Here is a 14,227-nt window from a genome sequence, read left to right as displayed (position 1 = left end):
GAAATCCCAATTTTCCCCCCAAAAAAGCCCAAAATCAGCCAAGGATCGACCTTTAATTAAGCTAATTAGCCACGCCCAGCCCTTAATTAACGAGCCCGGACCCGTCCGGCCGCTAATTAGCCGTCCTGATTAATGGGTTCTTATTAAATTAAATTAAATCAACGGCCCCGAAATCCGTTCATTAGCGGCCCCGAGTCCCACCAATCCCTTCGTTAACGGCCTGAATCCGCTCCTTAATGACCCGTAATTAATTCATTACCGCTAATTAAGGCTAATTACCGGGGTTTCATGGACCAAACCAGCCCGGAACCCGAAACCCCTTCACGACCCCAGGAAACGCCACCAAAATCCCAAATTTTCCCCCAAAAATCCCAGATTTTTGCCAACAAATGGACGTTCAATTGACTAATTTCCCGCTAATTGCCACTAATCAAGACTAATTAAGCTAATTACCAAGGTTTCTTGGAGGAAACCAACCCCGACCCCAAAAAACGCCCCCGAAATCCCAAAAATGACCCAAAATCCCAAATTTTCCCCAAAAAAATCCAAATTTTTGCTAACAAATGATGTTTAATCGACTCATTGCCCTCTAATTACCACTAATCAAGACTAATTAAGCTAATTACCAAGGTTTCATGCATGAAACCAACCCGAACCCCAAAAACGCCCCCAAACCCCAAAAAAGACCCAAAATCCAAATTTTCCCTCAAAAAATCCCAAATTTTTGCCAACAAATGACGTTTAATCGACTCGTTACCCACTAATTACCACTAATCAAGACTAATTAAGCTAATTACCAAGGTTTCATGGAGGAAACCAACCCAGAACCCCAAAAAATGCCCCCGAAAAAGACCCAAAAAAGACCCAAAATCCCAAATTTTCCCCAAAAAAATCCCAAATTTTTGCCAACAAATGACGTTTAATCGACTCGTTACCCGCTAATTACCACTAATCAAGACTAATTAAGCTAATTACCAAGGTTTCATGGAGGAAACCAACCCAGAACCACGAAAAACGCCCCTGAAATCCCAAAAAAGACCCAAAATCCCAAATTTTCCCCAAAAAATCCCAAATTTTTGCTAACAAATGACGTTTAATCGACTCATTACCCACTAATTACTACCAATCAAGACTAATTAAGCTAATTACCAAGGTTTCATGGAGGAAACCAACCCAGAACCCCGAAAAACGCCCCCGAAATCCCAAAAAAGACCCAAAATCCCAAATTTTCCCCAAAAATCCCAAATTTTTGCCAACAAATGACGTTTAATCGACTGGTTTCCCGCTAATTGCCACTAATCAAGACTAATTAAGCTAATTACCAAGGTTTTATGCATGAAACCAACCCCGAACCCCAAAAAACGCCCCCGAAATCCCGTTTTCCCCCCCGCTGCCGGTCGAATCGCCGTTGCCCCGCCAAGAAGAACCGGGGCCGTTCGCCAAGGCACAGACTTTAATCGGCTAATTAACGCTAACGGGCTAATTACGGGGTTTCTGTGCACGCTGCGCTGCAGGAAGCGCAGGGGCAGCCCCTCGCGCCCCGCTCCCCCGCTCTTCCCGCTCCGCTTCCGGGTAATTAGCCACGCCCAGCCCTTAATTAACGAGCCCGGACCCGTCCGGCCGCTAATTAGCCGTCCTGATTAATGGGTTCTTATTAAATTAAATTAAATCAACGGCCTCGAAATCCGTTAATTAACGGCCCCGAGTCCCACCAATCCCTTCGTTAACGGCCTGAATCCGCTCCTTAATGACCCGTAATTAGTTCATTACCGCTAATTAAGGCTAATTACCGGGGTTTCATGGAGCAAACCCAGCCCGGAACCCGAAACCCCTTCGCGACCCCAGGAAACGACACCAAAATCCCAAATTTTCCCCCAAAAATCCAGATTTTTGCCAAACAAATGACGTTCAATTGACTAATTTCCCGCTAATTGCCACTAATCAAGACTAATTAAGCTAATTACCAAGGTTTCTTGGAGGAAACCAACCCCGAACCCCAAAAAACGCCCCCGAAATCCCAAAAATGACCCAAAATCCCAAATTTTCCCCAAAAAATCCCAAATTTTTGCTAACAAATGATGTTTAATCGACTCATTGCCCTCTAATTACCACTAATCAAGACTAATTAAGCTAATTACCAAGGTTTCATGCATGAAACCAACCCCGAACCCAAAAAAACGCCCCCAAACCCCAAAAAAGACCCAAAATCCCCAATTTTTCCCTCAAAAAATCCAAATTTTTGCCAACAAATGACGTTTAATCGACTCGTTGCCCACTAATTACCACTAATCAAGACTAAATTAAGCTAATTACCAAGGTTTTATGCATGAAACCAACCCCGAACCCCAAAAAACGCCCCGCGAAATCCCGTTTTTTCCCCGCTGCCGGTCGAATCGCCGTTGCCCCGCCCAAGAAGAACCGGGGCCGTTCGCCAAGGCACAGACTTTAATCGGCTAATTAACGCTACGGGGCTAATTACCGGGGTTTCTGTGCACGCTGCGCTGCAGGAAGCGCAGGGGCAGCCCCTCGCGCCCCGCTCCCCGCTCTTCCCGCTCCGCTTCCGGGTAATTAGCCACGCCCAGCCCTTAATTAACGAGCCCGGACCCGTCCGGCCGCTAATTAGCCGTCCTGATTAATGGGTTCTTATTAAATTAAATTAAATCAACGGCCTCGAAATCCGTTAATTAACGGCCCCGACTCCCACCAATCCCGTCGTTAACGGCCTGAATCCGCTCCTTAATGACCCGTAATTAATCCATTACCGCTAATTAAGGCTAATTACCGGGGTTTCATGGAGCAAACCCAGCCCGAACCCGAAACCCCTTCGCGACCCCAGGAAACGACACCAAATCCCAAATTTTCCCCAAAAAAATCCCAGATTTTTGCCAACAAATGACGTTTAATCGACTCATTACCCACTAATTACCACTAATCAAGACTAATTAAGCTAATTACCAAGGTTTCATGGAGGGAAACCAACCCCGAACCCCAAAAAAACGCCCCCGAAATCCCAAAAAAGACCCAAAATCCCAAATTTTCCCCCAAAAAATCCAAATTTTTGCTAACAAATGACGTTTAATCGACTCGTTACCCACTAATTACCACTAATCAAGACTAATTAAGCTAATTACCAAGGTTTCATGGAGGAAACCAACCCCGAACCCCAAAAAAACGCCCCGAAATCCCGTTTTCCCCCCGCTGCCGGTCGAATCGCCGTTGCCCCGCCCAAGAAGAACCGGGGCCGTTCGCCAAGGCACAGACTTTAATCGGCTAATTAACGCTAACGGGGCTAATTACCGGGGTTTCTGTGCACGCTGCGCTGCAGGAAGCGCAGGGGCAGCCCCTCGTGCACCACGGTGCAGACGTAGGTCGCGCCCCGCTCCCACTCTTCCCGCTCCACCTCCAGGCGGCTGTAGAGGAAGTAGCGCCCCTCCCCGCCCTTTTCCCGGCGCGCCGGCCCCGTCTCCACGCCGGAGCCGCCCGGAATCCCCGCGGCGGCGCCGGAGCCCGCCCAGGACCTCCTGGTTCTTCTGCCACTGGACGTCGATGGCCTCCGGGAAGAAGCCGCGCACCAGGCAGGTGAGGCTGAGCGTGGCCCGCGAGGAGGAGAGCTCCTCCATGGGGGGAGGCAGGAGGAAGACGGAGGGGGGCAAGCGTTTTCCTGGCGGGGCGGGAGAAAGAGGCAAAGTGGAGAAGTCAGGGAGGGTTTTGGCGAAATTTCGGTGAAAATCGGGCGAAATTCGGCGGGGAAAACGATAAAAAAGTGACGAACAAATGGCGGGAAACGTTGGGCATAAGGGGAGGGAATGGGGAGGAAATTGACAAAAAAATGGGGAATTTGGGGGAAAATGGGGAAAACTGGGGAAAGATTGGGGGGATTTGGGGAAATTCGGTTAAAATTTGGCGAAATTTGGCGAAAATTGGGTGAAAATCGGCAGAAAAATGATAAAAAAGTGACGAACAAATGGCGGGAAACGTGGGGCATAATGGGAGGGAATGGGGAGGAAATTGAGAAGAAAAATCAGGGAATTTGGGAAGAAAAGGGAAAAACTGGGGAAGATTTGGGGAAATTTGGCGAAAATTTGGTGAAAATTGGGTGAAATTTGGGTGAAAATTGGGTGAAATTTGGTGAAAATCGCGCGAAATTTGGCAGAAAAATGGGGCGAAACGATAAAATAATGGCGGGAAGTGAGGTGTAAAAGGGGAGGGAATGGGGAGGAAATTTGGGGGAATTTTGGGGAAAATGGGAAAGATTGGGGAAAGATTGGGGGAATTTGGGGAAATTTGGTGAAAATTTGGCGAAAATTGGGTGAAAATCGGGTGAAATTCGGCGGGGAAAACGATAAAAAAGTGACGAACAAATGGCGGGAAACGTGGGGCATAAGGGGAGGGAATGGGGAGGAAATTGAGAAGAAAAATGGGGAATTTGGGGAGAAAAGGGAAAAAACTGGGGAAGATTTGGGGAAATTTGGCGAAAATTGGGTGAAAATTGGGTGAAATTTGGGTGAAAATTGGGTGAAATTTGGTGAAAATCGCGCGAAATTTGGCAGAAAAATGGGGCGAAACGATAAAATAATGGCGGGAAGTGAGGCGGAAAAGGGGAGGGAATGGGGAGGAAATTTGGGGGAATTTTGGGGAAAATGGAAAAGATTGGGGAAAGATTGGGGGGATTTGGGGAAATTTGGCAAAAATTTGGTGAAAATTGGGTGAAAATCGGGTGAAATTCGGCGGGAAAACGATAAAAAAGTGACGAACAAATGGCGGGAAACGTGGGGCATAAGGGGAGGGAATGGGGAGGAAATTGAGAAAAAAAATCGGGGAATTTGGGGAAAATGGGAAAGATTGGGGAAAGATTGGGGGGATTTGGGGAAATTTGGTGAAAATTTGGTGAAAATTGGGTGAAAATCGGGTGAAATTCGGCGGGAAAACGATAAAAAAGTGACGAACAAATGGCGGGAAACGTGGGGCATAAGGGGAGGGAATGGGGAGGAAATTGACAAAAAAAAATGGGGAATTTGGGGGAAAATGGGGAAAACTGGGGAAAGATTGGGGGGAATTGGGGAAATTTGGTGAAAATTTGGCGAAAATTGGGTGAAAATTGGTGGAAAAACGATAAAAAAGTGACGAACAAATGGAGGGAAATGTGGGGCACAAGGGGAGGGAATGGGGAGGAAATTGACAAAAAAAAATGGGGAATTTGGGGAAAAAGGGAAAAACTGGGGAAAGATTGGGGGGATTTGGGGAAATTCGGTGAAAATTGGGTGAAAATCGGCGGAAAAACGATAAAAAATTGATGAACAAATGGCGGGAAACGTGGGGCATAAGAGGAGGGAATGGGGAGGAAATTGACAAAAAAAATGGGGAATCTGGGAAGAAAAGGGAAAAAACTGGGGAAGATTTGGGGAAATTTGGCGAAAATTGGGTGAAAATTGGGTGAAATTTGGTGAAAATCGTGTGAAATTTGGCAGAAAAATGGGGCGAAACGATAAAATAATGGCGGGAAATGAGGTGTAAAAGGGGAGGGAATGGGGAGGCAATTTGGGGGAATTTTGGGGAAAATGGAAAAGATTGGGGAAAGATTGGGGGGATTTGGGGAAATTTGGCAAAAATTTGGTGAAAATTGGGTGAAAATCGGGTGAAATTCGGTGGAAAAACGATAAAAAAGTGACGAACAAATGGCGGGAAACGTGGGGCATAAGGGGAGGGAATGGGGAGGAAATTGAGAAAAAAAATTGGGGAATTTGGGGAAAATGGGAAAGATTGGGGAAAGATTGGGGGGATTTGGGGAAATTTGGTGAAAATTTGGCGAAAATTGGGTGGAAATTGGGTGAAATTCGGTGGAAAAACGATAAAAAAGTGACGAACAAATGGCGGGAAACGTGGGGCATAAGGGGAGGGAATGGGGAGGAAATTGAGGAAAAAAATCGGGGAATTTGGGGAAAAATGGGGAAAACTGGGGAAAGATTGGGGGAATTTGGGGAAATTTGGTGAAAATTGGGTGAAAATTGGGTGAAATTTGGGTGAAATTTGGCAGAAAAATGGGGGAAAACGACAAAAAAATGGCGGGAAACGATGCAAAAATGGGGAGGGAATGGGGAGGAAATTTGGGGGAATTTTGGGGAAAATGGGAAAGATTGGGGGAATTTGGGGGAATTTGGGAAAAATCTGGCGAAAAATTGGGAAAACTGGGCAAAAACCCCAAAATTTCAGGTCAAAAACCCCAAAATTTTGCCATAAAAACCCCAAAATTTCAGGTAAAAAAATCCCCAAATTTCTGGGTAAAAACCCCAAAATTTCAGGCAAAAACACCAAAATTTCATATAAAAAACCCGAAAATTTCAGGTAAAAAACACCCGAATTTTTGGGTAAAAACCCCAAAATTTCAGGCAAAAACCAAAAGAATTTCAGGTAAAAAACTCCAAAATTTCAGGCAAAAAACACCCGAATTTTTGGTTAAAAACCCCAAAATTTTTGGTTAAAAACCCCAAAATTTCAGGCAAAACCCCCAAAATTTCAGGCAAAAAACCACAAAAATTTCAGGCAAAAAACCCCAAAATTTCAGGTGAAAAACGCCCCAATTTTTGGTGAAAAACCCAAATTTCCGGTAAAAACCCCCCCAAAATCCTCGTTTTAAACCCCCCGAATTCTCCGTAACACAAACCACAAAAACAGCATTTTTTCGGTGCCGAAACCCCGAAAATCCCCGTTTTTTTTTTGTTTTTTTTTTTTGTTTTTAACCCCTTCCTTACCTTGCCGCCGCTCCAGCCGCCGCTCCAGCGGCGCCGGCAGCTCGGCGTGGCTGACGCGGCAGACGAAGGCGGCGCCGGCCTCCCAGTCGCCGGCGGCCACCGGCAGCTCGCTGGCGGCCGTGAAGGTGCCGTTGAAGTGGTGGGTGAGGCGCAGGGGCAGGGGCCGGCCCGGGTGGCCGCCGCCGGCGCGGCTCCAGGTGACGGCCAGGCCCTCGTCGCTGGGCAGGCCGGTGACCAGGCACAGCAGCTTGGGCGACTGCGAGATGTAGAGGGCCGAGGGCGACGGCGGCAGCGCGAAGACGGCGATGGCGCTGGAGCTGGGCGCTGGCGGCGGCGGGGGAAAGCTTTGGGTTGGGTTGGGTGGAGAACCTCGGGGAACCTCAACGGTTGAGGTTCAGTTGAGTTGGGTTGGGTTGGGTTGAGTTGGGTGGGTTGGGTTGGGTTGGGTTGAGAACCTTGGAGAACCTCAACGGTTGAGGTTTGGCTGAGTTGAGTTGGGTTGGGTTGGGTTGGGTTGGGTGGAGAACCTCGGAGGAGCTCCAACGGTTCAGGTTGGGTTGAGTTGGGTTGGGTTGGGTTGGGGTTGGGTGGAGAACCTCGGAGGAGATCCAACATTGGGTTGGGTTGGGTGGGGTTGGATTGGGTTGGGTTGAGAACCTTGGAGAACCTCAACGGTTGAGGTTCGGTTGAGTTGAGTTGGGTTGGGTTGAGTTGGGTTGAGTTGGGTTGGGTTGGGTTCGGTTGAGTTGGGTTGGGTGGAGAACCTCGGAGGATCTCAAAGTTGGGTTGGGTTGGGTTGGGTTGGGTGGAGAACCTTGGAGAACCTCAACGGTTGAGGTTCGGTTGAGTTGGGTTGGGTTGGGTTGAGTTCGGGGGTCTTGGAGAACCTCAAAACCCAACTGGAGGATCTTGAAGACCCCGAACCCAACTGGAAGATCTTGAAGACCCCAAAACCCAACCCAAGACCCCAAACCCAACTGGAAGACCCCAAACCCAACCCAAGCCCCCAAAACCCAACCCAAGACCCCAAAACCCAACTGGAAGACCCCAAACCCAACCCAAGACCCCAAACCCAACCCAAGACCCCAAACCCAACCCAAGACCCCAAAACCCAACCCAAGACCCCAAACCCAACTGGAAGACCCCAAACCAAACCCAAGACCCCAAACCCAACCCAAGACCCCAAAACCCAACCGAAGACCCCAAACCCAACTGGAAGCCCCCAAACCCAACCGAAGACGCCCAGACCCCGAGCCCCGACTCACCCGAGCAGCGCCCGGCCGTGGCCTCGGCGCCGGCGCCGGACGCGGCGTGCGTGGCCCGGCAGGAGAAGACGCCGTCCCACCAGTCGGCGGCCGAGACGTTGAGGCGCGACTCCACCTGGAAGGTGCCGGGGGCGTGGCCGGGCGTGGCCTCCTCGGTGCGGGCGTGGCCTCGCCCCACCGCGTCGCCGTCCTTCAGCCAATCCACGGCCACGGGGGGCGGGGCGAAGCCGGTGACCAGGCAGAGGAGCTCCACCAGGCCGGAGTCGCCGCACGACTGGAAGACCTCGACGGTCGGGGGGCGGGGCTTGGCGCCTTCGGCTGTGGGGGTGACGTCACGGTGATGTCACGGGGGGGGGCGTGGTTTGAGGGTGGGGGCGGGGCTTGGCGGGCGGGGGGGGTGAGGACCTACCTGGGGCGGAGGAGGGGGCGGGGAGGGCGGCGCCGGCGGAGACGGCGGCGAAAGTGGAGGAACCTCGAGGGTGGAGAACCTCGGGGGTGGAGGAGCCCGAGGGTTTTGGAGAACCTCGAGGGTTTTGGAGAAACTCGAGGTTGGAGAACCTCAACCACCTTGGGGGACCTCAACGATCTTGGGGAACCTCAAGGTTGGAGAACCTCAAGAACCTTGGAGAACCTCGAGGTTGGAGAACCTCAACCACCTTGGGGGACCTCGAGGCTGGAGGATCTCAAGAACCTTGGAGAACCTCGAGGTTGGAGGAGATCCAGAACCTCGGGGAACCTCAACGATCTTGGGGAACCTCGAGGTTGGAGGATCTCAACCACCTTGGGGGACCTCGAGGTTGGAGGAGCTCCAGAACCTTGGAGAACCTCGAGGTTGGAGAACCTCAACCACCTTGGGGGACCTCGAGGTTGGAGGATCTCAAGAACCTCGGGGAACCTCAACAATCTTGGGGAACCTCGAGGATTTTGGAGAACCTCAAGGTTGGAAGAGCTCAACCACCTTGGAGAACCTCCAGAATTTTGGAGAACCTCACGGAATTTTGGAGAACCTCCAGGATTTTGGAGAACCTCCAGGATTTTGGAGAACCTCACGGGTTTTGGAGAACCTCGCGGGTTTTGGAGAACCTCCAGAACCTCCAGGATTTTGGAGAACCTCCAGGATTTTGGAGAACCTCCAGGATTTTGGAGAACCTCCAGGATTTTGGAGAACCTCCAGGATTTTGGAGAACCTCCAGGATTTTGGAGAACCTCCAGGATTTTGGAGAAACTCGCTGGTTTTGGAGAACCTCGAGGGTTTTGAGAACCTCCAGGATTTTGGAGAACCTCCAGGATTTTGGAGAACCTCCAGGATTTTGGAGAACCTCGCGGAATTTTGGAGAACCTCCAGGATTTTGGAGAACCTCCAGGATTTTGGAGAACCTCCAGGATTTTGGAGAACCTCGTGGGTTTTGGAGAAACCTCCAGGATTTTGGAGAACCTCCAGGATTTTGGGGAACCTCCAGGATTTTGGGGAACCTCCAGGATTTTGGAGAACCTCCAGGATTTTGGAGAACCTCGCGGGTTTTGGAGAACCTCGCGGGTTTTGGAGAACCTCCAGGATTTTGGAGAACCTCCAGGATTTTGGAGAACCTCCAGGATTTTGGAGAACCTCCAGGATTTTGGAGAACCTCGTGGGTTTTGGAGAACCTCGAGGTCGGAGAACCCCAAATTTTGGGTTTTTCTCCTTTTTTTCCCTCCCGGGACCTACCTGGGGTCGCGGTGGGCTCAGGGCGGCGCCCCCTGGGCGGGGCTTGGGCGGAGCCTACGGAGATCTCGGGGTCACGGGCCGGAGGCCACGCCCACAAAACTGGGGGGGGTGGGGCTGGGGGTGGGCGGGGCCGGGACCTACCTGGGGGGGGTGGAGACCTCGGAGGGCGTGGCGGGGGGCGGAGCCTAAGGAGGCGGGGCCGCCGGAAAACCCCGGAGAAACCCAAAGTTGGGCCAACCCAAGAGCCCGAACCCAACTGGAGACCCCAAAACCCAACTGGGGTCAACCCAAGACCTCAAAACCCAACTTTGGGTCAACTGGAAGAGCCCGAACCCAACTGGAGACCCCAAAGACCTCAAACTCAACTGGAAGAGCCCAAACCCAACTGGAAGAGTCCGAACCCAACTGGAGACCCCGAAACCCAACTGGGGTCAACTGGAGACCTCGAAACCCAACTTTGGGTCAACTGGAAGAGCCCAAAACCAACTGGAAAAGCCCGAACCCAACTGGAAGAGCCCGAACCCAACTGGAAAAGCCCGAACCCAACTGGAAGAGCCAGAACCCAACTGGAAGAGCCCAAACCCAACTGGAAGACCTCAAACCCAAGTGGAAGAGCCTGAACTCAACTGGAAGAGCCCGAACCCAACTGGAAGAGCCCGAACCCAAGTGGAAGAGCCCGAACCCAACTGGAAGAGCCCGAACCCAACTGGAAGAGCCCAAACCCAACTGGAAGAGCCCAAAGAGCCCGAACCCAAGTGGAAGAGCCCGAACCCAACTGGAAGAGCCCAAACCCAACTGGAAGAGCCCAAAGAGCCCGAACCCAAGTGGAAGAGCCCGAAGGCCCCGAAGCCGAGCGGACGCGCCCCACCCCGAGCCAGGGCCCCGGCGGGCGGGGCCCGGCGCCGCGCTCACCGTCGACGCGGACGCTGCGGCGGGCGCCGGTGGCCTGGTGCAGGACGCTGCAGACGAACGCGCCGGCGCTCCCGGAAGCTCCCGGGATTGGCACGCGGCTGCCGGCCGCGAAGAGCCCCGATTGGCCGCGGACCTGGGGGATGGGGGCGGGGCCGGGGCTGGGGGTGGGGCTCCAGCTGAAGGAGACGGGGGAGGGGAAGAAGCCGGAAGCCAGGCAGCCAATGGCGCGCCGGGGGGGCGGGGGGGGCCGCAGCCGACCAATGGGAAGAGGGAGGGGGGGCTGGGGCGGGCTGGGGGAGGGAGGGAGAGAGAGAAAAAGGGGCGGGGGTTAGAGATGGGGGAGGGGCTTATGGGGGGCGCTGTGCCCCATAGGAAACCCCATAGGGAGCCTCTGCCCCATAGGGGGCGCTGTGCCCCATAGAGACCCCTCTGCCCCCATAGAAACCCTATAGGGAGCCTCTGCCCCATAGCGAGCCTCTGCCCCATAGAAACCCTATAGGGACCGTCCTGCCCCATAGAGACCCCTCTGCCCCATAGAAACCCTATAGGGACCGTCCTGCCCCATAGAGACCCCTCTGCCCCATAGAAAACCTATAGGGACCGTCCTGCCCCATAGAGACCCCTCTGCCCCATAGAAACCCTATAGGGACCGTCCTGCCCCATAGGGAGCCTCTGCCCCATAGAAACCCTATAGGGACCGTCCTGCCCCATAGAGACCCCTCTGCCCCATAGAAACCCTATAGGGGTCACTCGGACCCATAGAAAATCCTATAGAGGGCGCTGTGCCCCATAGAGACCCCTCTGCCCCATAGAAAACCTATAGGGAGCCTCTGCCCCATAGAAACCCTATAGGGGTCACTCGGACCCACAGAAAACCCTATAGAGGGCGCTGTGCCCCATAGAGAGCCTCTGCCCCATAGAAACCCTACAGGGAGCCTCTGCCCCATAGAAACCCTATAGGGGTCACTCGGACCCATAGAAAATCCTATAGAGGGCGCTGTGCCCCATAGAGAGCCTCTGCCCCATAGAAAACCCTATAGGGGTCACTCGGACCCATAGAAAACCCTATAGGGACCCTCCTGCCCTATAGGAAGCCTCTGCCCCATAGAAAATCCTATAGGGATGTCCCTGCCCTATAGATCTCCTGCCCCATAGATCTCCAGCCCTATAGAGACCCCCCTGTCCTTTAGGGACCTCCTGCCCCATAGATCCGGGTCTGCCCTATAGATCCGATCCCTATAGATCCGCCTGCCCCATAGATCCCGTCCTGCCCCATAGATCAACCTGCCCTATAGATCCTGTGCCCTATAGATCCGAGTCTGCCCTATAGGGACGTCCCTGCCCCATAGATCCGAGTCTGCTCTATAGGGAGGTCCCTGCCCCATAGATCCGGGTCTGTTCTATAGATCCTCCTGCCCCATAGATCCGGGTCTGCCCTATAGGGACGTCCCTGCCCCATAGATCCGGGTCTGTTCTATAGATCCTCCTGCCCCATAGATCCGGGTCTGCCCTATAGGGACGTCCCTGCCCCATAGATCCGAGTCTGCTCTATAGGGAGGTCCCTGCCCCATAGATCCGGGTCTGCCCTATAGGGACGTCCCTGCCCCATAGATCCGAGTCTGCCCTATAGATCGTCCTGCCCCACAGATCCCATCCTGCCCCATAGATCCTCCTGCCCTATAGATCCTGTGCCCTATAGATCCGGGTCTGCCCTATAGGGACGACCCTGCCCCATAGATTCCATCCTGCCCCATAGATCCGCTGCCCTTTAGATCCTCCTGCCTTATAGGGACGACTCTGCCCCATAGATCCGGGTGTGCCCTATAGAGACCCCCCTGTCCTTCAGGGACCTCCTGCCCCATAGATCCCATCCTGCCCCATAGATCAGCCTGCCCTATAGGTCCTCCTGCCCCATAGATCCCATTCTGCCCCATTGATTCTCCTGCCCCATAGATCCTCCTGCCCTATAGGTCCTCCTGCCCTATAGATCCCATCCTGCCCCATAGATCCCCCTACTCTTAGGACCCCCTGCCCCATAGCGATCCTGCCCCATAGCGACCCCCCCTACTCTATAGGGACCCAACAGTACAGCTTAGGCACCCCTGCCCCATAGATCCATTCCTGCCCCACAGATCCTTCTCTGACCCATAGATCCCACCCTGCCCCATAGATCCCATCCTGCCCCATAGCGATCCTGCCCCATAGCGATCCTGCCCCACAGCGACCCCCTACTCTATAGGGACCCTACAGTACAGCTGAGGCACCCCTGCCCCATAGATCCCATCCCGCCCCATAGATCCATCCCTGCCCCATAGATCTCACCCTGCCCCATAGCGATCCTGCCCCATAGCGAACCCCCCCTACTCTATAGGGACCCTACAGTACAGCTTGGGGCCCCTGCCCCATAGATCCCATCCTGCCCCATAGACCCATTCCTGCCCTATAGATCCCATCCTGCCCCATAGCGATCCTGCCCCATAGCGACCCCCTACTCTATAGGGACCCTACAGTACAGCTTAGGGACCCCCCGCCCCATAGATCCCATCCTGCCCCATAGATCCCATCCTGCCCCATAGATCCATTCCTGCCCCATAGATTCCATCCTGACCCATAGATCCACCTGCCCCATAGATCCTCCTGCTCTATAGGGACCCTACAGTACAGCTTAGGGACCCCCCCTGCCCCATAGCGATCCCTGCCCCATCGATCCCATCCCTGCCCTATAGATCCCATCCTGCCCCATAGCGATCCCTGCCCCATCGATCCCATCCCTGCCCTATAGATCCCATCCTGCCCCATAGCGATCCCTGCCCCATCGATCCCATCCCTGCCCTATAGATCCCATCCTGCCCCATAGCGAACCCCCTACTCTATAGGGACCCTACGGTACAGCTCGGGCACCCCTGCCCCATAGATCCCATCCTGCCCCATAGATCGGGGTCTGCCCTATAGATCCTTGCACCCACAGATCCCATCCTGCCCCATAGATCCTCGTACCCCACAGATCCCATCCCTGCCCCATAGATCCATCTCTGCCCCATAGATCCCGTCCCTGCCCCCTAGATCGGGGTCTGCCCCATAGATCCTGTCCTGCCCCATAGATTGGTGTCTGCCCCATAGATCGGTGTCTGCCCCATAGATCCTGTCCTGCCCCATAGATTGGTGTCTGCCCCATAGATCGGTGTCTGCCCCATAGATCCTGTCCTGCCCCATAGATCGGGGTCTGCCCCACAGATCCCGTCCCTGCCCCCTAGATCGGGGTCTGCCCCATAGATCCTCGTACCCCATAGATCCTGTCCTGCCCCATAGATCGGGGTCTGCCCCACAGATCCCGTCCTGCCCCATAGATCGGGGTCTGCCCCATAGATCGGAGTCTGCCCCACAGATCCCGTCCTGCCCCATAGATCGGGGTCTGCCCCATAGATCCTCGTACCCCATAGATCGGGGTCTGCCCCATAGATCCTGTCCTGCCCCATAGATTCGTGTCTGCCCCATAGATCCCATCCCACCCCATAGATCCCGTCCTGCCCCATAGATCGGGGTCTGCCCCACAGATCCCGTCCTGCCCCATAGATCGGGGTCTGCCCCATAGATCC

General features: G+C 53.5%; 1 gene segment (V, D, J or C); it reads right to left on the bottom strand.

The window, feature by feature from the left end:
- Positions 1-3,289: 3,289 nt before the first annotated feature.
- Positions 3,290-12,979, bottom strand: LOC137466788 (Ig mu chain C region secreted form-like). The segment is given in 6 exon segments: positions 3,290-3,661; positions 6,739-7,073; positions 8,015-8,332; positions 8,424-8,537; positions 10,632-10,921; positions 12,954-12,979. Coding segments are annotated over 6 exon segments (1,455 nt in total).
- Between the last annotated feature and the right edge of the window lie 1,248 nt (positions 12,980-14,227).

The sequence above is a fragment of the Anomalospiza imberbis genome, unplaced genomic scaffold (genome assembly GCF_031753505.1).
Source record: "Anomalospiza imberbis isolate Cuckoo-Finch-1a 21T00152 unplaced genomic scaffold, ASM3175350v1 scaffold_437, whole genome shotgun sequence".
NCBI classification, from domain to species: Eukaryota; Metazoa; Chordata; class Aves; order Passeriformes; family Viduidae; genus Anomalospiza; species Anomalospiza imberbis.
Note: the sequence above shows the minus strand (reverse complement) of the source record. Positions and strands in the feature narration are given on the sequence as shown.